At 43.5% G+C, this 25,751-nt stretch overlaps 1 protein-coding gene across 1 annotated transcript in view; it reads right to left on the reverse strand.

Annotated features, from left to right (window-relative positions):
* Nucleotides 1-25,751, reverse strand: part of syne2b (spectrin repeat containing, nuclear envelope 2b) — a 235,832-nt gene that overhangs the window by 166,041 nt on the left and 44,040 nt on the right. The window contains 29 exon segments of the mRNA XM_049596570.1: nucleotides 219-518; nucleotides 620-949; nucleotides 1,063-1,392; nucleotides 2,615-2,894; nucleotides 3,449-3,556; nucleotides 4,102-4,304; nucleotides 4,393-4,505; nucleotides 4,829-5,036; nucleotides 5,604-5,804; nucleotides 6,432-6,533; nucleotides 6,741-6,908; nucleotides 7,214-7,372; nucleotides 7,566-7,716; nucleotides 10,901-11,056; nucleotides 11,352-11,947; nucleotides 12,501-12,800; nucleotides 13,770-13,890; nucleotides 14,556-14,650; nucleotides 14,889-14,970; nucleotides 15,339-15,547; nucleotides 17,488-17,622; nucleotides 17,988-22,067; nucleotides 22,207-22,365; nucleotides 22,536-22,715; nucleotides 22,908-23,009; nucleotides 23,921-24,061; nucleotides 24,825-24,989; nucleotides 25,126-25,325; nucleotides 25,433-25,529. Of these exon segments, the coding sequence (XP_049452527.1) occupies nucleotides 219-518; nucleotides 620-949; nucleotides 1,063-1,392; nucleotides 2,615-2,894; nucleotides 3,449-3,556; nucleotides 4,102-4,304; nucleotides 4,393-4,505; nucleotides 4,829-5,036; nucleotides 5,604-5,804; nucleotides 6,432-6,533; nucleotides 6,741-6,908; nucleotides 7,214-7,372; nucleotides 7,566-7,716; nucleotides 10,901-11,056; nucleotides 11,352-11,947; nucleotides 12,501-12,800; nucleotides 13,770-13,890; nucleotides 14,556-14,650; nucleotides 14,889-14,970; nucleotides 15,339-15,547; nucleotides 17,488-17,622; nucleotides 17,988-22,067; nucleotides 22,207-22,365; nucleotides 22,536-22,715; nucleotides 22,908-23,009; nucleotides 23,921-24,061; nucleotides 24,825-24,989; nucleotides 25,126-25,325; nucleotides 25,433-25,529 (9,471 nt within the window).

Below are 25,751 nucleotides of genomic sequence, written 5' to 3' on the forward strand. Positions count from 1 at the left end.
TTAATTAAATGTTATGATTTGTTCCAACTTTCCAAGCAACAGTCAGATGGAAGGCAGGAAGTGAAAAACCTATATAATACGTAAAATGAAAACAGAGGACCATGACTACATAAAAGGGTTCAATGAAGCTCCAAGCAGCAGCTATTGTCAGAAAATTAAAACTCCGAAATGTATTCAGAAAACATACTGATACTTCAGTACAGTGAGTTCAAACAGACCTGAGCTGTGTGACATCTCTCATCAGGTGGTGTGTGACTGCCCACGGACTGTAGTTGCTGCTGTTTGTCTCTGATCCAGGACTGAGTGTTTTTACTCTGAGCGTCAAAGTCGTCTGAGAGACTTCTGAGCTCTGCCTGCCTGGCAGCCTGCAGGACTGTTCCCCACTGCTGCTCTGTGTCTTTTATCACCTGCTGAACCTCTGGTTTCTTGCTCCCCTCCAGATGTTTACACAGACCTTCACCGTGTGTCTTCAGGTCAAGCACCTTGGAGTCTCCCTCAGGTTTGGAGGAAATAACAGCCTGAGGGTGGCAAAAATACAAAGGTTTATACAATACTGACACTAAATTATATTTTCTTGTAATAGAAACTTTACAACCTGAGATGTGACTTATACACTCACCTGTGCGACCTGTAACCTTTCCTCAAACGGCATGTGACTACTGAGGGGGAGCAGCTTCTGCTTCTGCTCTTGGATCCACGACTGAACGCCCTCACTTTGTGTTTTGAAAGAATCAAAGTCCTTTTCAGTGGAAGCTTCGGTCTTTGCCTTGTTGAGACCCTCCTCAGCAGCCTGCAAGACTTTCCTCCACTGTTCCTCTGTTTGTCTGACAGCGTCCTGAACCTCTCGTCTCTTGCTCTCGTCCAAGCCCGGGTTGTCACACAGACTCTGGCATTTTTGCTTCAGATCCTGGAGCTTTGAATCTCCTTCAGGCTTGGAGTTCAGTGTCACCTAAAGACAGCAAAGATGTGTTTACAAGATTTTGCTTCTATCTTCAGAAAAAAAGCCTTTACAAGATGTTTCACACATTACAACCTTCACAAACTGATCCACCACCAACTTACTTGTGCCATCTGTAGCTTTTCTCTGACTTGCATGCAACCACCAAGCGCCTGTACGTTCTGCTCCTGTTCTTTGATCCAGGACTGGACATTTTCATTCTGGGCTTTGACAGCGTCTAAGTCCTTGTCTAACTGGGCTTGTGTTTCCGCCTTGTTGAGACTGTCCTCAGCTGTCTTCAGAGCTGTCTTCCACTGCTCCTCTGTTTCTCTGACAGACTGCTGAACCTCTTGTTTCTTGCCCTCCTCCAGGTCCTCCTGCTCACACAGACTTTCGCTTTTTCTTCTCAGGTTGCTCACTTTAGAGTCTCCCTCAGATTTGGAGCTCAGGACGGTCTGGTGACAAAATGGGGGGAAAAACTTTTAGAAAAGGAAAATAAATCTTAGTGACATCAGTGGCATGGCTATAGGAAGTACAAATATTAATCAGTCAATCTGTTGATTGAAGTATCTCAACAGCTCTCGAATGAGTTGACTTTTTCGCTAAGCCCAGCCCCTTTGTGATGGTCCGACAAGCTGTCACAGTAAGCATGGAACCCACACTGTAACTAACTGCACTCCCTGAAAAAATACTATCATATGTTTGGAAAAATGAAAGAGTGATTCCAGAGAGAAGCAGACAGAGGGGTCTACAGTCTGTGTTTGAAGGATATATCCAGGATGTCAAACTGACTCAGCAGCAACAACAGGTTAAAAAGACAAAGACAGTTAGAAGCTAAAGCCGAACTATAGGCTACAGATCACAGTGTAAAAGTGAACCACCACATCACTGCTGATCGCCACACAAGACAATGAATATAAAGGGAAACTTTGCTGATATTGAACCAGCTGTGTGGAATCACAGTGTGTGCAGGTGAACAGTGTTTGGCTTCGCCCCCGTGCTGCTGCCAGCACCTGGACCTCCACCTCTGGACGGGCAGGGATCTCTGAGGGAAGTCAAACAACGTTCATCTGTGCACAATGTGATGACACACAGCTGGTTGATTATCAGCAAAGTCTCCCTGCTTCCCTTCACTGGTTCCTGTACAGCAGGGTCGGTCTTTGTTTCACTGTTATAATCATTACAAAGCAAAAGCAGCATGTGCATACATTCAGTAGGCTATATCTTCAGTAGCTAGCTAGCTAACCCTACACTTTTCAGGGTTTGATTTTGGTTTTGGAACAGGGAAGAAACGTATATCTTTTTCCAACCTCTCCAGGTAACGAGTGTCATTAATACACGACGTGCTCCAGGCACAACATTTAGCTCCAAATCCATGAAACCAGCCTGAAAATGAAGGAAATCTGAAACAATGGAGCACAGCTGTGTTGTCGGACCCTGGTCTGAGCCAGCCAGATGCTACGTTATGAGTGGCCAGTCTGCTTATAAAACAGTTGACCTACTTTCATTCAGCCTCAATTGTACATTGAGATTAAGGCTACCATAATATGCTAAGATATGAATATATGAGTTAGCCTGAGTAAGTTAACTTACTAAACAAAAAAATAAATAAATAAATAAATAAAATAAGTGTAGTCTTAATCGACTGGATTGGATTTCAAACTCTCTTTCACTGACCTGTGCTTTCTGCTTTATCTCCTCAGTCTGAGTGTCCCTTCCGGTGGAGGTGAGGGGTTTCACAAGGTCAGTTATCCAGGTCCTGGTGCTCTCGGTCTGGGTATTAAACTTGTCAAACTCCCCCTCCAGGGCGCTCTGGGCATCTGCCTGCTTCTGCAGTCTGGCCTCCAGGTTACTGTAGCGTTGTATCAAGTTATCACCGTCCTTCAGGAGGCTTTCACCTCTGACGCCTTGTTTGCGTAGCGATGCTAACAGCTTTTTCAGGCTCTCGACTCTGCCACTGTCACATGGATGGTAAGATGAGGAAAGTTTGTTTGTACAGCACCTTTTAACAGCAGCAGGCAATTCAAATTGATTTACACAAGACATACAGATAGTAACATATAAAAGAAACACAATTCAAAATAAAAAAGAAAGTGAGACAGAAGGACGACAAGTGGAGAGGACCAAAGCATCTAACAGCATGTGGTTCATCTGTATTCTGTGGATTAACAGTGTTTGGCTTCAAGCTCTAGTTTTTGGCAGTTTATCTTATTTTAAATCAGAAGCCCTTCTGTGCACATTTCTCCAGGTGCTTCAGCTTCCTCCCACAGTCCAAAGACATGCAGGTTAATTGGTGACTCTAAATTGTCCGTAGGTGTGAATGTGAGTGTGAATGGTTGTCTGTCTCTATGTGTCAGCCCTGTGATAGTCTGGTGACCTGTCCAGGGTGAACCCTGCCTCTCACCCAGTGTCAGCTGGGATAGGCTCCAGCACCCCTGCAACCCCCAAAAAGGATAAGCGGCTATGGAAAATGAAGGAATGATATGAGAATGAATGAGTGTTCAAGATCACCTCTCATCCTGAAGGTCTGTGAGTAGAAGTTTGGCATTGACAGTCTTCGCAGACTGTTTTTCTTTGGTCTGCAGCCACTCACGGAAGCTGTCGTGTTGCATCTGCAGACTAGAGACCAAAAGACACAACTCAGAGAGCATGTTTCAACATTTGTCTGTAGTAGGGCTGTCAAAATTGCTCAAAAATGACATTCGAATATTCGTTCTAAAAATAAGTCATAGGTTCGAACCATTCGGAATTTTTTTTTTTCCGCATTATGTCCACAAGAGGGCAGACTAATACAAGGAAACATAATTACTTGTAGGTATTTTTATTTCAACATAAACGTCTTTGAAAAAATTTAGGCTACATACCTACACATTAAAACACATAAAACAATTATCTTTAACATTACGTTATAAACAATCACGGACCTCTCGCTCGCTCCCCACTCGGAGAGCGCAGACCTCCGCAGCAGCTCAGATTTCCTGCTATTTTATTATTTTATCCACTTCGCTTCAACCGATCACCACCAAAATGTTATCATCTGTTCGTTATTATTATCAACCTTTCCTGAAAATTTCATCAAAATCCATTCAGAACTTTTTGAGTTATTTTGCAGACAAACAGACAAACGCTGGCGAAAGCATAACCTCCATGGTGGAGGTAATTACCTGTTCAAGTCACTGAGGAGTGGCTCCATTTGTTTCTGCTTGTTGTCACAGTGGGTTCTGAACCTGCCCACCTCCTTCTCCTGCTCCTTCAGCCAGTCATTAAACTCAGAGAGCTGCTGAGGAGGAACCTGCTTGCTGCCTCTCTTCAGCTGATCTTTCAGCTGCTCCAGACGTCTCTCTGCATCCCTGGATTTCAAGAAAGCCTGATGGACATGAAGAAACCGTGAGGACCCATTCATCATCCAACAATCTACAGTATCTATAGATGCGTCAGCTTAGTCAGCCACTTACAGTGAGTTTTTGCAGGGATGTTTCCACGTCTGCTCTGCTCTCAGGCTGCTCAAAGCACTCATTGACAGACAGCTGCAGGTCCTGGAACCACTCCTCAAATGACTGCTTTTCATCTGGAATAAAAACAAGAAAAATATGACCCTCGTATGAGATCACAAAACATGATTCATAAATAGAATATTAAAAAATAGCTACAAATTAGGTTCCATCATACAGTACATCTTTTACATTTACTTTTATTTATTTATTTTTTGCTGTCTTTGTTGCAAAATAAATCAGATCATGGACTGTTAAAAAAGGTTAATAAATAAGTTTGAGTCTTCTGATATCCATTCCCAATGCTATAGTGCCATGGCAAAAATAAACAGAGTACTTTAAAAATCATAATTGACTATACACGAATGAAAACACACTCATGTTAGACCTACTGACTAACCTTTGATAACCTTGAGCAGGCCTTTGTCCCTCTCCTCTCTCTTCAGGTGGATCATCTCCTTGGTGCGGGAAATGGCCTCCTTAAGCCTGTCGCAGTCTGCAGACAGCGCCTCCAGCACCTGAGGACTGACCACGCTGGAAATCAAACCAACCTCCTTCAGCGCTGCCGCGGCCTGCTCCTCCTGAGTCTCCAGATCGTCACACAGATTCTGGTGAGGACATAAAACAGTGGCAATGCTGGATGTTCTAGTGACAGTAGAATCAAATGAACAGAGTCACAAACAAACTCACTAATGTGAATTAAATAAACTCCAAACTTTGTTAAAGAATTCAAATTTCCTTTTCTTAATAACACCATTCATCAGCATTTTTACGTTCCTAGGAGTGTACGCAAGTTTGACATATTTCTTACACTAATTCTGTCATTATAACCAGACAGTACTGTACTTTTTTAATGTCACTGTAGATGCTGATATACCAACAACATACATCAGGAACACAGAGGGCAATGACAGTGACTTATTTGACATAATTTTGTGAAGTTAGGGCCCCATTATCATCCTTACAGTATGTCAAGGTCAAAGGCTTTTTTTACTAAATCACATCGAACTGTAAAAACTGCACACATGTGACACTGAATTCTGAAAATCTGGAAGGCAGAAAATCACAGAAATATATAGTGTGGGGTATTATATGTGATTTTTTTTAATCTAAAAATAAGCTCTATCAAATAAAGCATTAAACAAAGTGAGTTACAACATGTAACAGCTGTGTACCTGTAACTCATCCTCCACCGTTGGTTGTGACGCATCAACACTGTTGACAGAACACTGGATACCCTCTACAGAGCACTGGCACTCCTCTATCTTCTCAGTTAGGTGTTTCCTCACAGCTACCAGTTCCTCAAAGACGTCGGTGCAGTCGGCAAACAGCTCCTTCACCTGCTCCATCCTCTTCCTCAGCTGGGTCTCCATCACCTTATGGAGACATTGTAATAAGGATACAAACATTGTAAAACTAGAAAGGCAAAGAGAGCACAGAACCGAGGCCAAATGTCAAAGGTGCAATATAGCTAGCTAATTGCTGCCGCTCTGCACTGCACACTATCAGGGCCAGGCATCTGTGGGAGAGCGGTGCACATATGGTTGTGATGATACTGTTGTTGCCGCTGATAACACTGTCCTGAGTCACGACTGTGGGTGACTAACTCCGTCAACGCTGTTAGCTATGTCAACACTGTTGCACTTGTTGTCACTGCACTGCTAGCTACCCCCATTTCAGCTCAGCCACCTCCATGTTTGCTGCTGATGTTCTAGGTGAGAGCTGTGTGCGTGCAAATCCTGGCCCAGGCTATCAACGTCGCATACGTCTAGTTTAACAAAAGTGAAAATAATTTATGTATTTGCTCCCTGATTCAGATCCACTCCAATATATAATAAGTTCTTCCTCGGCCCATGCTACACCCCTCCAGCAAGTTTGAGGAAAATTGGGCCAGTAGTTTTTATAATCCTGCTGACAAACAGCTGAAAAATAACCTTTTTGGCGGAGGTAACAAACACTAAATTTGAGAGCCAGAATACAGATCTATAAGCACTGAAACTCACCTGCAGCTCCAGTGGCGCCTCCCGACTCTGCAGCATCTCCTGGATCTCGACAGACTTCTTGTGGAAATGTTCAATGTTCTCCTCATTGGCGTGGATCTCATCCTACAAAGCAACAAAAAGTTCAATGAAACTCATCTCCTACATATAAATGATATATAGGGGAAAAGGTAAAAGATCAGGGAAGAGGCAAGTTTTAAGTGTCACAATAGTTCACTGTTTTACATCTAAATCTCCAACAAATACCCTTTTTGGGATGGTGCTCAGACTATCAGGGAACAATAAGAATTTTAAATCTATGGGGAATCCTACCCTCATGGCGAGTACTTGTTGCTCATCGTGGAAGGGATGGCTCTCAGCAAACAGGACCAGTTTGGCCCCTGCCCAGCCGTCCACCTCTCCCCCCAGCATCAGCTGCTTCTCCCACAGCTCCAGCCCCACCTGCAGGTTATCCATGTAGGTATCTGTCTTCTCTGTCATCTGCAAGGGCATCAAAAATAAACATTCAGGCAAGTTAAGTTATAAAAAGAAGTTTTACAATCCGAATTTATAACATTTAGACATTTTGTAACTGTAACAGATTTAAAATGTAATTGTAATTTTTCTCACAGACAGAGCTGGAGATGCTGTAATCCACTAGGGGGAGCCAAGCAATGTTGTTAAATTTATTTTTCTGACATAGTAACTAGACAGCTAAACTTACATCTATTTGTTTATAAATATGAGAAGTACTCATTTCATATGCTCCTGTCTGATTTTTCGGGGAATGAGACACGGTTTCTTACATCCAGCCAGTTGTCCATAAGTGTGTTAGCCTCTCCTTCAAAGGGCACCTCACTGCAGTCTGCGAACTTCTTCAGTTGAGTCTGCAGCTGTCGGCAAACACCCTTCAATTCTTCCACGCACTCTCCAATACCACCCAGCTCCTTCTTAATGTCACGGACCTGAACAGATATACACGTGAGCATACAGTAGACCTGAACACTCAGTGACTGAGCTTATTTTAGAATGTGTCTGCCATCTACTGGTCTTTTTCATTTACTGTGCGTGTGTCGTAACACTCTTATTACATGTAAATCCTGTCAACTGTACATGAAGGATTTCTGCAGACAAACAGTGTTGTTTCTGTGGACTGACCGTGGTAATGGTTCTCTGCAGGTTCTCCTTGCCTAAGTAGGAAGCCCGCTCACTGATGGTCTGCTCTGCTTTCTGCATGGTGCTGCTCAGTTGGCTGCGGCAGCTCTGGAACTTCTTCAGAAGCTCCAGCAGGACGCTGCACTGCTTCTTCCTGCCACAGGAAGACAACAACAGAAGGGATTTTAAGCCATGTCTTGCATTCTGTCAGCCATACATACAATGCTTTTGGCCTGACGTACAGTACAGGCCAAAAGTTTGGACACACCTTCTCATTCAATGCGTTTTCTTTATTTTCATGACTATTTACATTGTAGATTCTCACTGAAGGCATCAAAACTATGAATGAACACATGTGGAGTTATGTACTTAACAAAAAAAGGTGAAATAACTGAAAACATGTTTTATATTCTAGTTTCTTCAAAATAGCCACCCTTTGCTCTGATTACTGCTTTGCACACTCTTGGCATTCTCTCCATGAGCTTCAAGAGGTAGTCACCTGAAATGGTTTCCCCTTCACAGGTGTGCCTTATCAGGGTTAATTAGTGGAATTTCTTGCTTTATCAATGGGGTTGGGACCATCAGTTGTGTTGTGCAGAAGTCAGGTTAATACACAGCCGACAGCCCTATTGGACAACTGTTAAAATTCATATTATGGCAAGAACCAATCAGCTAACTAAAGAAAAACGAGTGGCCATCATTACTTTAAGAAATGAAGGTCAGTCAGTCCGGATAATTGCAAAAACTTTAAATGTGTCCCCAAGTGGAGTCGCAAAAACCATCAAGCGCTACAACGAAACTGGCACACATGAGGACCGACCCAGGAAAGGAAGACCAAGAGTCACCTCTGCTTCTGAGGATAAGTTCATCCGAGTCACCAGCCTCAGAAATGGCAAGTTAACAGCAGCTCAGATCAGAGACCAGATGAATGCCACACAGAGTTCTAGCAGCAGACCCATCTCTAGAACAACTGTTAAGAGGAGACTGCGAATCAGGCCTTCATGGTCAAATAGCTGCTAGGAAACCACTGCTAAGGAGAGGCAACAAGCAGAAGAGATTTGTTTGGGCCAAGAAACACAAGGAATGGACATTAGACCAGTGGAAATCTGTGCTTTGGTCTGATGAGTCCAAATTTGAGATCTTTGGTTCCAACTGCCGTGTCTTTGTGAGACGCAGAAAAGGTGAACGGATGGATTCCACATGCCTGGTTCCCACTGTGAAGCATGGAGGAGGAGGTGTGATGGTGTGGGGGTGTTTTGCTGGTGACACTGTTGGGGATTTATTCAAAATTGAAGGCACACTTAACCAGCATGGATACCACAGCATCCTGCAGCGACATGCCATCCCATCCGGTTTGCGTTTAGTTGGACGATCATTTATTTTTCAACAGGACAATGACCCCAAACACACCTCCAGGCTGTGTAAGGGCTATTTGACCAAGAAGGAGAGTGATGCAGTGCTGCGGCAGATGACCTGGCCTCCACAGTCACCGGACCTGAACCCAATTGAGATGGTTTGGGGTGAGCTGGACCGCAGAGTGAAGGCAAAGGGGCCAACAAGTGCTAAACACCTCTGGGAACTCCTTCAAGAGTGTTGGAAAACCATTTCAGATGACTACCTCTTGAAGCTCATGGAGAGAATGCCAAGAGTGTGCAAAGCAGTAATCAGAGCAAAGGGTGGCTATTTTGAAGAAACTAGAATATAAAACATGTTTTCAGTTATTTCACCTTTTTTTGTTAAGTACATAACTCCACATGTGTTCATTCATAGTTTTGATGCCTTCAGTGAGAATCTACAATGTAAATAGTCATGAAAATAAAGAAAACGCATTGAATGAGAAGGTGTGTCCAAACTTTTGGCCTGTACTGTACCTGTGTGCAGCTGAAAACGTTCACCTTAGCACCCAAAAAGAATTGTAAGACACGGTTGAAACGGTATGAGATTTTCAAGGTATGATAACTGTTTCAGAAAATATCACGGTATTACAGAATAATTATTATTATCAGTCAGAATGACTCTTAAGGAATAAAAATGGAAAGGTTATTTTTGGTTGAACAAACATTTTATTACTATAAATGAAACTTGGAAACACTTTTTTTGTGTAAACAGTCTCCCTTTTGAAAATGACTACATTTTATTCAATATTGTAGCTAAGCAAATATACACAGAACGATTACCTCTAATGTTCATATCACAGTATACCTTGAAACAGGTATACCGCTGCAACCCTGCTGTATGAAGAGCTTACATGAATTTCCTTCTAGCTAATATTATTTTTATTACAGTATCCACATCCAGTAGAAGTTACAGTGACTAGTCGGCTAAGGTCAGTTTGTTACACAGCTTAACCTATCTGTTTATGTTAACAGTTACAGTGTAAGCTCAATTTTAACACATTTTCCATTTCAAAATGCCATATTTTTCCAGACTTTTCTCAGTGGGTTGGTCCAAAAACGTTTTGAGTCTGGGCATAGAAGATGTTGTGATCAAACAACAGTACTTCCGCCTTTACATATGGCTTACAATTGCCACCTTCCGCATGTTCTAGATGTCAAATTATTTTTCACAAAGTTTGTGTCTAGCTTTCTTTTCCCATTTAGAATCCTTCGCCAACCAGGTTTTATATGTACGATTGCCAAGCCAGCCCTCGGAAAACTTGCATTTACCCACTGTGGCCATTTAGTCCAAACTGTTCCGCAGAAAGTTGGACAACATTTTTTAAGATTGTTCACTGTGTCCACATAAGAGATGATAGACGCAGCCATAAAGGTTTCCTTATGCTGAAAAGATCATTTACTTTTCTGATAACATCACCGCATAATTCAGAAATGTTCAACAAGCTTAACATTTGGTAATTTGTGATGCTTATATATATGCAATTCAATAATTTGCCACATTTTATTTCAAACTAATTTGGTCTCAGATTTCCAGATTTGGTTCAGGTATAAGGCACTTAGGATAGAGCTGTTCTGCAGGCTGTGACATACACTTACAGAGAAGTGTGAATTCAGTTGTACGCCGTTCTTCTCGCCTTGCTTTTGACGGCATCAGGCTCCCTCTGTCCTGCAATCTCTCACACAGTGCTAAACGCCAAGAAAAATACTCTGCTTGTATGATCTATTTATTTTCAAAAATCCTAACTTTATATTTTAGAATTCAGAGAAGGGGTAATAGTCGGGAAACACTATTATTTTTCCACACTTATCCAGACCTGGAAATTACTGAAATTAAATTCCATACTTCTCCATACTGTGTAGGAACCCTGAGCTAACATATATTGCTGAGGTGGCCAGCAGTCACTTATTCTTTAATGAACCAGCTCCTCCTGTTTAACATACCTGTCAGAAAAAGCTCTCTGAGTCTCCTTCCACTGAGTCTCCACTTCCTGAAGGACGTGCTCTTCTCCTCCCTGTTTCTCCTGAAGTTCACGGAGGTTCTTGAGCTCTGCGTGCTGCGCCTGCACCTGACCGTCCAAATCTGACAGGGCACGTAGCCTGGAAAATACAGGATCATTATCAAGATATCATTTTAGGAATTTGGCTTTTAATTCTGCAAAAAGATTTTGCAAGTCTTAGATTTATATTCTAAGAAACATCTTGTGTGCATGAAGCAAGCCAACTCTGATTCATAGTGTAAACTTTAACACAATACACCTCAATGAAAAGGATGCCATTAAAAACAACATCAGAACCCTAACCCTAAAAAACAACATTGAGGTATTAAACATTACAACCATGAAAAAGAAATCTTGAGTATTGTTGCATCAGCATGAAGACAGACTAAACACACCTGTTTTGTACAGCAGGTATGGTGGGCTCCTTCAGGCCTTGTGTTTCGATTGTTTCCTGAAGCTTCCTCAGCTCCCCCAGCAGCGTCCTCTTCCTCAGGCCCAGTGATTTGCTCTGTGTCTCCTTCTGGAGACCCTTCTGCTGTCCGGCCAGCCCGCTGTCAGCCTCCTCCAGCCTCCTCAGCAGAGCGGTCACCATGTCCAGGCAGGAGGCCGGGACACCTTCCCTGGTGACTGTCAGCCTGGCGCCCTGCAGGAGCACATCCAGCTGAGGCGCCTTCTCCTTCAGACTGTCGATGCTTTGCCTGATCAGACCCAGCTTGGAGCGACAGTCCTGCAGTACCACAGGGTCACTGCAAGGGGCGCCCTGGACTCCAGAGATGTCTTCATCCACAGTGCGCAATGACATGAGGAAGCGGTCGAGGGCACGTGCGGCTGCTTCGCTCTTCCGGACCTGCTGTCGGAGCTGGTCCAGGCTGGCTTTGTGAGTCTCCACCTCTCGGGACAGAGGACGACTGTCTCTGGGGTCCAGATCGCTGGATTCAGGGTCTAGACGGGACAGCTGGTCCAGCTCGCTCTGGATGTTGTCATCCAGTTCCTATCGTTAGAGGAAGCAAAGTGCAGCGTGAGCTAAGATGGTTAGGAGGTGTGAGATTTGTTAACAAATCCAATATGCACATTTTTCTGCCAAAGCTGCTTCAGCTACAAGCACAACATTAAGATTCATGTTAAAGTGCTTTCAGACTGCAGCAAAGCATTTTTCCCTGTTTTTATTTGCCCAAATCTAACTTGTGAATTGTTTTGACCAAAGCAAGACAACTCTAGGTCTTAAAGCGCCCTTTATATATGCTTTTTTTTCTCCTTTCTTTTTTTTTTTTTAACAAAAATGTTTTGCACTGGTCAGAGGAGTACTTGGCTGAAAACATATTTCAAATAGGGTATATTGCTGAAGAAACATTTTCAACCCACATGGACGTCTTCTGTTTAAACACACCTTTAGTCTTGATCATCTCTTGTGATTCTCAGCAATCAGTAAGAGGTTATACTTCTGGTAAATCTCAGCCTCAGAGAGGAGTCACTAATCAATAATCAATAATATTGATTATTGCATACAGAACACAAATGAAAGGTATTGATGGCTGACAGCGGACCTTGATATCTTTCAGGATGTTGGTGTTGGCCAGTGTGAAGGCAGTGACGTCTTTGGGCTGTCTCAGGTAGCGGTCCAGACGGTCAGTGAAGTCCACCATGTGGTTCTCGGTGGAGTCGATCTGTCTGAGGGCGGCGCCTAGCGAGCTACCCCTCTTCTGAAGTTTGGACTGTTGGCTGCGCCACTGCTCCTGCAGCTCAGCCTTCTCTTGCTCCAGACCAGTGTTCCCGCTCAACTGGGAACACTGGGAGCACTGGTTCGCATACTCAGACCACAGAGACTCTGTCTCTTGCCTCAAGAACTGGGAAAGAAGGAGTTCGACTCAAGATTACTGGCATGTCACGGGGATTGATTCACTTAGTAAATGTAGTACAGACACAATTGTCAACACCAGAAACTGAAACAACTGACTGAATTTAAATCCCGCGGCCCCCGTTATTCACTGTTGCTAAGTCGGACAACTTTAACAAAATGAAACACAGCAGCACTGGTTCCGCTTAGCCGGCTGCTGCAAGGTTTATGAGGTAGTTTTTGGGCATCAGGCAATACAGCTTCAAGAACGACAGAAAGGACTATGGAAGCGCATCTCCACATGTAAGACTAGACTTAAGACTTTCCTTTTTGATAAAGCTTATAGGTAGGATCCCTCCTCAGTTGCTCTTCTTGAGGTTTCTACCATTTTTCCCCATTAACATTTTATAGACCGTGGTGCTGACCTAACGTTTGTGTCTTTTTACTGTAGACGGTTACGTTAGTTACTTTGGGGTGGCATGTAGCCTTACAGTAGTAATATGTCATCTTAATAATATATCAGCTACCAATCAATCTGTCCTTTTCCAAATCTCTTGAACGTTGCCACATAAATGAGGAAGCATAGCTTGCTGATGGTGTTGATTTGACATTAGGTTTACTCTTAGGATGTAGCCATACATTAGCTGGCTTCTTAGCTTTCATATTGCTAACAGTAGCTAACTTAAGATGTGACTATATACAATTTAATGTCTCTGTGAAGACTGTGACAGTCTCCCAGCCAAACATTTAACCTTCTTCAAATTGAGGTTTTCTTTTCAACAAAGACGAGTTTAGCGCACAGCATATCTAATTCTAACAGCAGGAAAGGGGGAAGTTGAGCGAGGTCCTGTTGGTTAACAAGCTTGCTCAACTGTTACTGTAGCACAGAGCAAAAAGGGGCGGGACTAGGGAGGGTTAATTGTCTAATAATTAGTCTAGATCTATATTTGTTTCTGTTGCACACAAACTTAAAGCATACCTGTATTTCCTGGAGCCGTGTATGCAGACCTTTCAGAGAGACAGAGTCAGAGGGGACATCCTCGATGCTCTGTTCATTTTTAGCCAGTTGTGCCTGCAGAGCCCTTTTACAGTTCTCATATCTGGAGATTTTATGAGTCAGAACAAAAAAGACAATGATTAAACGTAGAATATAAAGACCTCCAACTAGTTTTAATCAATATATTGTATGTTATGTTAAATTATCAAAGCCAAAACTGTGCTTAAGGGGATAGTGCACCCAAAAATGAAAATTCAGCCATTATCTACTCACCCATATGCCGAGGGAGGCTCAAGTGAAGTTTTAGAGTCCCCACATCCCTTGCGGAGATCCCAGGGGAGAGTGGGTAGCAACACAACTCCACCTAATGGAGGCTGATGGCGCCCCAGATTCAAACGTCCAAAAACATATAATTGAAACCACAAAATATCTCCATACTGCTCGTCCGTAGTGATCCAAGTGTCCTGAAGCCCCAACATAAAAAGTTGTTTGGAAAAACGTCATTTGACCTCTGTTTTTAGCCTCATTGTAGCCTGTAGCTCTAACGGCCTCTCTGTGCACTGTGCTCATGTGTTTATTTGAACGTTTTAATCTGGGGCGCCGTCAGCCTGCATTAGGTGGAGTTGTGTTGCTACCCCCTCTCCCCTGGGATCTCCGCAAGTGATGTGAGGACTCTAAAACTTCACCTGAGCCTCCCTCGGCATATGGGTGAGTAGCTAATGGCTGAATTTTTATTTTTGGGTGCACTATCCCTTTAATTCAGAATACCTTTCCAAAGCCTCCTTTTTGGTGACTTCATCGTCCACAGAAGGCTGCTTTTCAACCTCCCTCTTCTCTACACCAGCTGTCTTCACTGGCAACACCTGAAAGAAGAGGAATAGCTTGTTATCTGTCATCTCAAACCTCTGGAGCTGCTCAGTGGTTATCTGTAGAAGACAGTATAATCTTACAAGTATAAATGCGGACAACGTGGAAATGTGAAAAAGTTGTGACTGGAGGCATGCTAGCATGTTCTGCAAATGTTTTCTGAGAGAAAAACTGTTTAACTAATTGCCGAGTTAAATCAAAATAGTACATGGTTTCAATGGGAATGAGTCATACCTCAGCTGAGACCAGAGGTTTGTCACTTGGTCTTGTGGGTTCCTTTTGTGCGGTCAGATCCTCACTGAAGGCAACAGGAATCCTGTGAAACAGAAATGAGGATAATAATTCCGCTTGTGTTTCCATTTAAAATTTTATCTGAGCCGCTGCACAAGACAGCGTCTGTCTTAAAACAGCCACAAGTAGCACTGGAATGTTTGGCTTATGAAGTTTGAAGGGCCTTATGACCCACAACCCATAACAAATGACTATGTAGAAAAAAATGGTCCTCCATCTCCAAACATCAAATGCAATGGGTAACATAACTTCATATTCAGAAACTATTAAGACAAGACAAAGAATCTGTCATTAGGCTGAGACAGTGTAATTCAGTACCACAGGCAGGTCAATTTAGGATAACAAATAAATGACTTTCTCACTGTCTGTTGTTTAGAAGACTGTATTACGCACTTAATAATATCTTGCCTAGAATCAGGGAGTGGTGCGTCTTGGTCGCCGCTGAACTGTCGCTGGATGGCAGCCAGCCTCGTCTCACATTCCCTCAGCTGAGTCTGGGCCAGGCGGTGAGCATCCTCAGGGCTCAGGGTGTCACACAGCTCCTTCAAGGCCTCGAGGTGCTGCCCTGCTTGGGCAAAGCTGCCCTCGGCTGAGAAACAAGCCTGGTGAATGTTGAAAGAGTGAAAATGAATAAACAGGCGTGCTAACAACTGGATCTGAAGCCAAATGATTAATGCTTCCAACGCTTACAACTCAATATTGTTTTAGTTTAACATTTTTGTTTTATTAATTAGATATATACACATCTGAAAAGACTATATTTATATTGTTAGCTTTGCTTGTCCTGTGTAACAGCATCTAATATGACAAAATCTCATTTATCTCTCAAGCTTGGTTTTGACAGCTTGACAGAAATACTGCAACACACAAGTCAACCCCCAGATGACAGCAGCCCACAGACGAACTGCACACAACAGAATGCTGTTTTCATTTTCAACTGAAAATGTGATTTCCTCTATACTGTTGAGATGTTTATTAAAGTTACTTAATTTAGTTTTTTATGTTGTGTAGGTCTCCTGTGTTTTTCTTCTCTGACCCAGCAAGTTACAATAAAATCAAGGTACTAAACAGGGCTATATAGTATGGAAGCCCATTTCTGACAACGTTGTGGATAATAAATCCTAAAAGAAAAGTCAAAAGTCAAAATGACTAACTTTCTTGAAATAATAATTTAGTATCTCAAAATAATGAGAAACTTTCTTTAAGTAATTAGAATCTCAAAATTATGACTTAGTATCACAAAAATTATGACGCAGTATCTCAAAATAATGAGTTAGTATCTCAAATAATGACTTTATATCTTAAAATAACGACTTAGTATCTCAAAACAATCACTCAGTATCTAAAAAAAGACTCAGTATCTCAAAACAGTGAGTTAGTATCGCGAAACAATGAGTTAGTATCTCAAAGTGAGTATCTCAAAACAATGATTCAGTATCTTAAAATAGTTAGGATCTCAAAACAATGACTTAGTATCTTTAAATATTGATGTAGTATCTTAAAATAAGAACTTAGTATCTCAAAAATAAGTTATCTCAAAGCAACAATTAAGTATCCAAAAATTATGAGTCAGCATCTCAAAATAATCTTTTTCAAAAATTATGACTTAGTCTCTCAAAACATTACATTTGTCAAAACAATGAGTTTGTATTCCAAAACAGTGATGTAGTATCACAACATAATGAGTTAGCATCTCAAAGTAATGAAAATACATTTTCAAAAATTATGACTTAATATAATGTCTCATTATTTTGAGATACTAACTGATTTTAAGAAAGTTTCTCTTGATTTTGTGGCATTTAGTTGTTATTTTGATAAAGTTTCTCTGTATAATGACTTTTAATGATTTATTCCATTACACTGGCAGAAATGGGCTTCCATAAAAGCGAACTGTGAACACACCCAACAAAAACAGCACTCTTTTTAAAGATAACCTAGAATGAAGTGTTGCAATTACCAAGTCCCATGAGTCTCCTTGGAGGCATGCAAGGAAGATGGAGGAAAAAGGTTAGTCAAGCAGAGCAGAGAACCTGGCTGCATACCCATCCACCATAGCACACCTGCCAAGAGTATAGCTCTGGTAATTTAGCTACCTGCGTTTGGTTTTCTAAGCTGGAGCTTAACTGCATCTCACACTGCAGGGCAGCTTTGTTAAAGTCTTTCCTTGTTACTTCAAAACGTAATTGTTGTAAAAAGCCCGAGATCTCAGCTCTCGCAGCCTGGGAGATAAAATAAAATAAATGCAAAACAACCACATGACATGTTAGAACACAGTATTCACTAAAAAGGTTTATAATATGAATGCTTTATATGCATGCAAATTAACAATTTGTTGACATTCGTCTCTAAAGCTGACACAAGCAGAAAATGTTGCAACAGCTTTAGTACATTTATGGCTGACATGCACAAGCAATTATCTGACACACTTTAACCTCGAAGAACACGTAAAGCCTTATTAAGACTGCTGAACTATCCCCCATTAACAGTTTTTAAAGTCCCACACATTAATATAAATCTCACACATTAAGTGAGTGTGTCCTACCTCCCACTGTGTCATGACAGACTGGGTGAAGAACTCCATGTCTCTGAGCTGTGACGGGGTACAAAAGGCCTCCATGCCTTTGGCTGCCCTCAAGAACTCCTCAAGCAACTCAGGGTCCAGGGTCTTCAGGGTCTCCTGAGGGGAAAAGCACATATATAATTGCAGACTGGTTCTTGGAAAATTATTCAAACTTATTCAGTTAGAAACTTCAGATAAAAACTTTAATAGGAAAAAAGAGAAGTAGCGTGTTTAATGTGGCATATTTTATCTGAAATATCTTCCCTTTAAGGGTTACTGCAGCACACACTTTTTATATACGTTAATTCTTCAGCTCCTGTGTGTCATAAACCGACATCGCCACGGAGCGTTTACAATATCAAATGTAGTTTTCATGAACTGGGTGTACTGTTTTAACTGCATGAACATTTTGCAAATTAAAGCTTACTGATTGAGGGTACTCACTGATTATGATATTACAACACAGAAGTGGTTAAAATTACCTCTTTCACTGATGCTGGCTCAGACGATAAAGATTTGTCTTTAAACACATTAATGCATTCCATGATATGCTCCTGCAGACAGTGCTTGGCCTCCTCAAAGCCATTTCTGGCCAAAGCCTGGGCCTTAGCATAAGCCTCTGTGTAGGCCTGGGGAGGCGCCTGGGCCAGGGCCGGAGGTTTCATGCATAGTTCTGGTGACTCTGACAGGGACTGAGGCAGCACATTGACCTGGGGGAGGAGAACAGTTTGGGGCTGTTGAGGTTTGGGTTGCGGAGGAGACTGAGTTTGAGGTTTTGACTGTGGAGGTGGTTGGGTCTGAGGTCTGGCCTGTGGGGGTGACTGAGCCTTAGATTGTGGTCCAGTTTGGGCCTTGGGTAGTGGTGGTGACTGAGCCTGAGGTTGGGGCTGTGGCAGTGTTTGGGCTTTGGGTTGGGTTGGCGACTGAACCTTGGGTTGAGCTGGTAATTGAGCTTCAGGCAGAGGCGCTGTTTGGGACTGTGGTGTGGGTTGTGGCGGTGATTGGGCCTTGGGTTGAGTTGATGACTGAACCTTGGGCTGAGTTGGTGGCTGAGCTTCAGGTAGTGGTACTGCTTGGGCCTGTGATTTGGGTTGTGGTGGTGATTGGGTCTTGGGTTGGGTTGATGACTGAACCTTCGGTTGGGTCTGTGATTGAGCTTCAGGTAGTGGTGCTGTTTGGGCCTGTGTTTTGGGTTGTGGTAGTGATTCAGCCTTGATTGTTGACTGAGCCATGAGCTGAGGGGGTAACTGGGGTTCAGGTAAAGTCTGTGCCACTGATTCAGCCTTGGGTTGAGTTGGTGACTGCACCTTAGTTTGGGTCTGTGGCTGACCCTTAGGTTGAGTTTTTGATTGGACCTTAAGTTGGGTCTGTGATTGAAGCTTGGGTTGAGTCGGTGATTGAACCTCTGATTGTGGTAGTGATTGGGCCAGACGTTTGGGTTGTGGAGGGGATTCACCTTTTGGTTGAGTTGGTGATTGAATCTTCGGTTGTTGTTGGAGCGGGACCTGATGTTTGGGTTGTGGAGGCTGCTGCTGGAACTGAAGATTGGGCTGAGGCTGCTGAGTCTGGGCCTGGGGTTTTACTTGTACCAGTGGCAGCGTCTGGATGTGTGTTTGGGACTGGACCTGCTGCTGGGGTTGGATCTGAGGCTGAGAAGGAAGCTGAGGATGGGCTAGGTGTGGTGGTTGCGATTGGGGAGGTGTTTGAGCTTGCATCTGAGGCTGAGGGTGACGCTGAGGTTGATGCTGAACCTGTGAATATTGCTGAGATTGAGGCTGGGAATAAGGCTGGGGATACGGCTGTGGCTGACGTTGGGGCGGTGCCTGAAACCTAGTCTGTTGCTGAACTTGGCCTTGTTGCCCCTGCATATGAAACATATTATAAGCTCCCATTTGAGGTTGATGTTGCATGGAACTCTGGGGTCTCATTTGGGGTTGTGTTTGAGCCCAGGGTTGGGTTTGTGTTTGCATCTGAGGCTGAGTATATGATGGCCCCATGTGAGAATACCCAACCTGAGGTCCTTGTTGGGGCCCAACTTGGGGCCACTGTTGTTGAGCCTGAACTGCTGGGTAAGCTTGAGACTGTGGAGCTTGACCTCTTTGCTGAGGGTATGGCTGGGGAATTGGATGCCTCTGCTGGGCAGCAGGTTGCGTTTGAGGCTCTTGTTTGGGTGGCCACTGGTGGGTTGGAGACTGTCCCTGGGAGTAACCTTGGTGGTAAAGAGGATGTTGTGCTGGAGCTTGTGGATACTGGACAGACATTGGGGATGAGCCTCTAACTTGAGTCCAAGCATGGATTTGGCCCTGGGAAATATGGCCTGGGTGCTGGACCTCGGGCTGCGCATGTGCAGGATACTGAGTCATCGGCTGAATAGGACCCTGAGGCTGGACTACATGAGGAGCTTGGGTCTGTTGAGCTGAAGGTTGGGTACGACTTGGCTGGGCCGTTGGCTGAGCATGGGTTTGAACCTGGGCCATGGACTTAGGATGGGTTTGAGGCTGGGTCGTGGACTGAGGATGGGTTTGAGGCTGGGTCATGGACTTAGGATGGGTTTGAGGCTGGGTCATGGACTGAGGATGGGTTTGAGGCTGGGTCATGGACTGAGGATGGGTTTGAGGCTGGGTCATGGACTGAGGATGGGTTTGAGGCTGGGTCATGTACTGAGGACGGGTTTGAACCTGCATCATGGACTGGGAATGGGTTTGAGGATGGGTCATAGACTCAGGATATATTTGAGAACTGGGCTTTGACTGAGGATGGGTTTGAGGCTTAGACATTGACTGAGGATGAGTTTGAGGTTGAGGCATTGACTGAGTATGGGTTTGAGGCTGAGACATTGACTGAGCATGAGGTTGAGGCTGAGGCACTGACTGAGCATGGGTTTGAGATTGGGTCATCTGAGCTTGTGTTGGTGGCTTAGGGGATGGCGGCCTGACAGGAGACCAGGCCTGTGGATGACTTCGAAGCTGAATGTGGGATGGCACAGGAGGCGGTATGTGACCCTGAAATGAAGCTTGCATAGGGGAAGAAGGTTTGACTTGAGAAAATGTCTGCACTTGAACTACAGGTGGGCCAAGAAGTAGACCCTGTGGCTGCACAGATGGTTGAGGTCCACCTGGGGTACATGTTTGAGACTGAGTCTGAACCTGAGGCTGGAGCTGTTGTTGTGTCTGCTGCTGGGTCACTGACTGTGTCTTCACGGGGCCATGGGGCTGTGGAAGAACTTGTGTTTGCGGCTGACCTTGGCTCACTGTGGTCTGGGGCATGGTCTTCAGTGGTTGCTGACCGTCAGTGGAAGTATGGGACATACTTGCAGACTGCACTGGCACGTGGACCGCTGCCTGAGTTTTAGCCTGAGCAGTAGTTTGGGGTTGTGACTGACTTGGGGCCTTTGTTTGTGGGTGAGGCTGAGCCATAGTAGCAGTCTGGGATTTAGCCTTGGTGTCTGAATCTGGTTGAGCCTGTCTTACAACAGACGGTGGATGTTTTTCTTGTTGTTGTTGCAGCAGCAATTGTTCCTGTTGCCTTTGTTGTTTTTCCAGTTGACGTGGCTTTTGTTGCTGATACTTCTCTTTTTGTTGTTTTTGTTGATGTTGCAGTTGTTGTTGCTGCTCTAGATTTTGAGGTTGCTGTGCTTGTTTTTGTTGCTCTTTTTGCTGTTCTTCTGGCTGCTTAGTAACCTTTGCCTGCGCCTCAGGTTGTGGTCTAGTAGATGCTGTATGCTGTGTAACAACCTGAACTGATGCCACTGTTTCTCTGGTTGACTGCAGCTGAATCTCCTGAGTGGAACCCTGTTCTGGTTCTGGAGTGGGAGTTTTATGCTCTTCTGAGCCTGGCTTCTGAAGCCAGGGCCGGTTCTTCATGGCCTGCGTCTTTCTGCTCTGAAGCTCCTGGGAGCTCAGGTGTGGTTTCTTCACTGGTGATTGTTGAAGGGAAGTCTGCTCATGGGGCTCTGGTGTTGGCCTCTCTGTTACCACCTGCTTAACTTGGTATTGATGCATTTCTACCTGCTGCTGCTGCTCCACCTGTTGCCATTCCTGCTTCTGCTGCAGTTGTTGAGGCTGTGTTTGCATCGGCCCCTGCTGTTGCACTTCTTGTGGTTGCTGTTGCTTGAGTTCTTGCTGTTGTAGCTCTTTTTCTGTCTGTCTGTCAAGTTGTCCTTGCTGCGGTGGCTGTTGCTGCTGTATCAATCCTTGCTCCTGAGTCTGCTGTGGCTTTTGCACGGCAGCCTCTGGCCAGGCCTGAGCATAGCCTTCTGGTGGCGACTTTTTCCTGGTCTGCATGACAGCTTGTGCATAGGTATATGGCATTGTAGGAGAAGTCACCTTTTCTTGTCTGTATTCCTGCAGCACTATCTTTGGTACAAAGGTTTGACGCTGATGAGAAACTAACGTTGTCTCAGGCTGCTTAGTTGGCCATCTGTCTCTGTCTGACTGTGTCAGATATTGAGAACTCTCTTTAGCCTGTTTAAAGACTTTGGATGGAGGAGACCCTTCTGGAGGGCTTCTGCTTCTGCTTCTGTCTCTTCTGGCTCCCAGGCTGCTCAGCATACCTACAACTTCCTGGAATTGAAATCACACATATTAGAATAAGTGACACATTAATATTCTCTGCTATGTCCTTCTTGTTTACCATTGTATCAAGAACAGATCCTGCAAAACTCAATGGCTTGCTCAGGCTATGTACAAAAAGAAAACTAACCTGTGACTGTGCAACAGCAGCTCGCACTCGGTCCTGCATGGTGGTGGCATGGAGGTACTGGATGGGTGAGTTTTTCTGACTCGTCATCACCATCACCTGCAGGTCCTGCTCTTCTGTAACCACCTGGCCCTCCAGCTGTAGACCACGGGAAATCAGGGCCTAGGGGAACAAATGGTGTTGAACAACCATTAGTGTTTCCTCAATTCCGCGTAAGGATTTCTTAATGAAAAAACAATAAGCTTGTCATTGGAGAGTCCACTATTTCAGAGTAACACATTTGCATAAACCATCACAGCAGGACAACCTTTTTATTCTGTGGACCATCTTACCCTGGCCCGTGGGTCCTGGCCCCGCTGTTGTTGTTGTCTGTCTTGGGCCCTCAGCAGCTGGTAGAGCTCACTGGCCTCAGTCTCCCAATGCAGGAGTTCAGCCATACGACTGTCCAGACCTGACACACTGTGCTGCAGCTCTGTACACACCTGTTCTGCCTCCATCAAGGTCTGCATCACCTGGTGACATTAAGGGAAAGGATGGTAATGAATGGATAAACTAAGAGTACATACTGTACATCCATGAAATGTATCTGCAGGTGGCTATTTAGTGACAAAATGTGATAAGCGCAGTAGCAAAACACAAAGACTTGGATGCTTTTGAACACAACTGCATCAAAGAAGTAATAAAAGGAAAGCAATCATTCGTACTTCAGGTACAGCAAGCTTCAGTTTCTGTAACTGATCTGCTGGGCATTCTGGGGAGGGAGCCAGAGCCTCAAGATCCAATTCTTTTATTTTCCTCATTATGAACTGAAAGAGAAAGCAAACAGTGAACTCTACAGAGATGTATCTGGTCATGAAAAGTAAAATTCTCAAGAGCATTCTGATTTGACAGGCAAATGACTGCATGTGAGATCTGTTATTTCTAATTAGCTCTGTAAGTCCTAGGCCCTTGTTGCTCTTTGCCCCAATAACAGGTGAACTTGGAACACGGCAAACAACAGTTGACTTTCCCCCTTTCCTATTGTATTAGATATGCTATATGCTAAGCTAAACCTTTGGTGTTTATTTGGATATACACAACATCTAGCATTCCATCGTGAATTCATCTTTCCATCACATACTGTAGTCCTTACTGTCGACTTCTTGAAGCTTTGTTACCTGATGCCCAGATCTAATCTAGTCTAATACACACTGTGGGACCAGGCTAAACTAAACTGATGTCGCCATGTCTCTTTTTGTCAAGCTTGTTTGACCAAGCGACAGTAACTACAGTGGATGGGACTTGGGATGTGTCAATTCTGACCAGACTGCTGTTTTACATGTAATCATTACACTGTGTTATCAAAAGGGTTAAGTGATTTTGCTGATTTCTAAGATCTTACTTCGATCTTAGGCCAAAATGTGTAACTTTCTGATTGTTGAAAACAGTTCTGCTGAACTAGCTGTTTGGCAGGAAGTTGTTACTGATTTGATCATCATTTTAAATCAATTTAATATCTATATATATATATATATATATATATATATATATATATATATATTTATATTTTTTTTTTAGAGGTACAAACCTATGTGGTAAACAAGACACCAGAATGTTGTGAAATTAACCATGTGAGATGTACCTGCTCAGAGCTGAGTTTCATTCAGACGTTAAGACAGTTAACATATGACTCTACACCATTCTGCCAAGGTGTAGTTCATTCATCAATTAGTCCTACCTGTATTCTTTTTCTGTAGGTGCGTAAGGGACCTCCCATGGCCTCCAGAGGCTCTCTGAGAATCAGAGTGGCTTCTCTGATCAGAGCTTGGATGTCTTGGGGTCTGGCCTGGACGTCAGCGCTGGGCTCAGCCGTGTTGTCCTGGAAAAAGCACAAGTTACATTGTTAAATATCAGGTAGACTGAAAAGCAAATTCAATACTCGCAAAGACAAAAGAAGCTTGTGTAAAACTGATTACTTGCTTTTAGCCTATAAGTCAATCATCTATAGTGCACTTGTTTATGCAGTATGGCAATTTACACCAGCATTTTCATGGACACTTGCTTCCTGTACTTTAATATCACAGTGGATATGATACAAGAGTCTGGTGGAATCACTTCACAGAAAATTTACTGAGGTGTCTCCAACACCTGTCCAATATGCAACCAGAGAAATGAAAGAAGCCACATAATGATACGCTATAATTACAGACTATAAAAGCTTTGCATTTATAATTGCCTCCAGACAAAAAGCAAAGGTGGAGTACAACTTCCAAACTCGAAGCCACTCCTTCAAATCACAGTGTGGGAATAATTAGAACAATGAGACAATCGGAGCTTCAATTCCAAAGGTATGAGACATGAACCTACCAAAATTCCTGCTGTCATTCAACAGAAAATAAACAGAGAAGAAACTAAGCCATCATGGAACAACAAAGCCAATCACCCTGAAAAAACAAAAAAAGCCTTGCATATAGTTACATATACTGAGTGCAATATGGTACATGCTCTATCAAAAATATCATCTAAAGTACTTTCACGTTGGCTAAATACACTGATTAATCCACTGGCAAGAAATGAATTGACAACAAAGCATCAGACTGACTGTTTCTAACCAGCCAGGTTTTCCTTGTTCTGTAACTTACAAATGTGTTTTTCTTGACAAACTCGGCCCAGTGCATGTTGAGTCTGCGCAGCTCCTCTGCCAGGCCCCTGCTGGTCTGGGGGTCTGTTGACTCGATCAGGAAGTTACCCACCTCGTTCAGGTGGGCCTGTCGGGATCCCCACTCCGCCATCATCTCTGACGTCACCTTAACAAAAATATGATCATAGCAATCATAATCAAGAGAGAGGAGGAAACTTGAAGTGTGTAAAAAGACGTGTCTGTAACAGTCGGCTATTCTATTATTTGTTTGTGACATATTTTAGTTGATGTGGCAGTAATACCTCTGGTCTTCGGCCATGGCTGTGTGCTGCAGAGCCTTGCTCCAGCCAAGCCTGCAGGGAGCTGAAGCAGTCACTGTAGGAGTCCCAAGCAGACAGGACCCGTCCCATGGTGCTCTTGGTTTTGGTCACCTCTTCCAAAACCGCAGCGGTGTCCTCTTCCAGCTGCTTCACCTGCTGACTGACCTGGTGGTAATCTGCAGCTGAGGAGCAAACAGAAATAGTTGTTAATGTCATGCCAAAAATAAGTTAATTAACTGGCCCATGACCAGGGAAGGTTTCAAACAACAAACAGTCATAGAACACTTACCGAGGGCAGATTTGCTTGAATATTTCTCAGAAACCTGCTTCAGCTTGTGAAGAGCTGACTCTAACAAAGAGGGTAGCTCCTGTGTGTTCACCAGGTCCTGTGGAAAAAAGAAAATGAAAGAAAGAAAAGTTAACCCAAAAAAAAAAAAGTCCATATGATAACAAACCGTAATAACGTAGCGTAGCGTAACATAACAACGTTCATTTTGGACTAGAAACAACATTTCTAAACGGCGAGGTGAAATAATCAGAGATGAATTCTGTTGTTCTTCAACTATTATCACTAGAGGGGCAAACATTTTGGTTGAAAGTCTTTCTAG

This window comes from Epinephelus fuscoguttatus, linkage group LG14 (genome assembly GCF_011397635.1).
Source record: "Epinephelus fuscoguttatus linkage group LG14, E.fuscoguttatus.final_Chr_v1".
Classification (NCBI taxonomy): Eukaryota; Metazoa; Chordata; class Actinopteri; order Perciformes; family Serranidae; genus Epinephelus; species Epinephelus fuscoguttatus.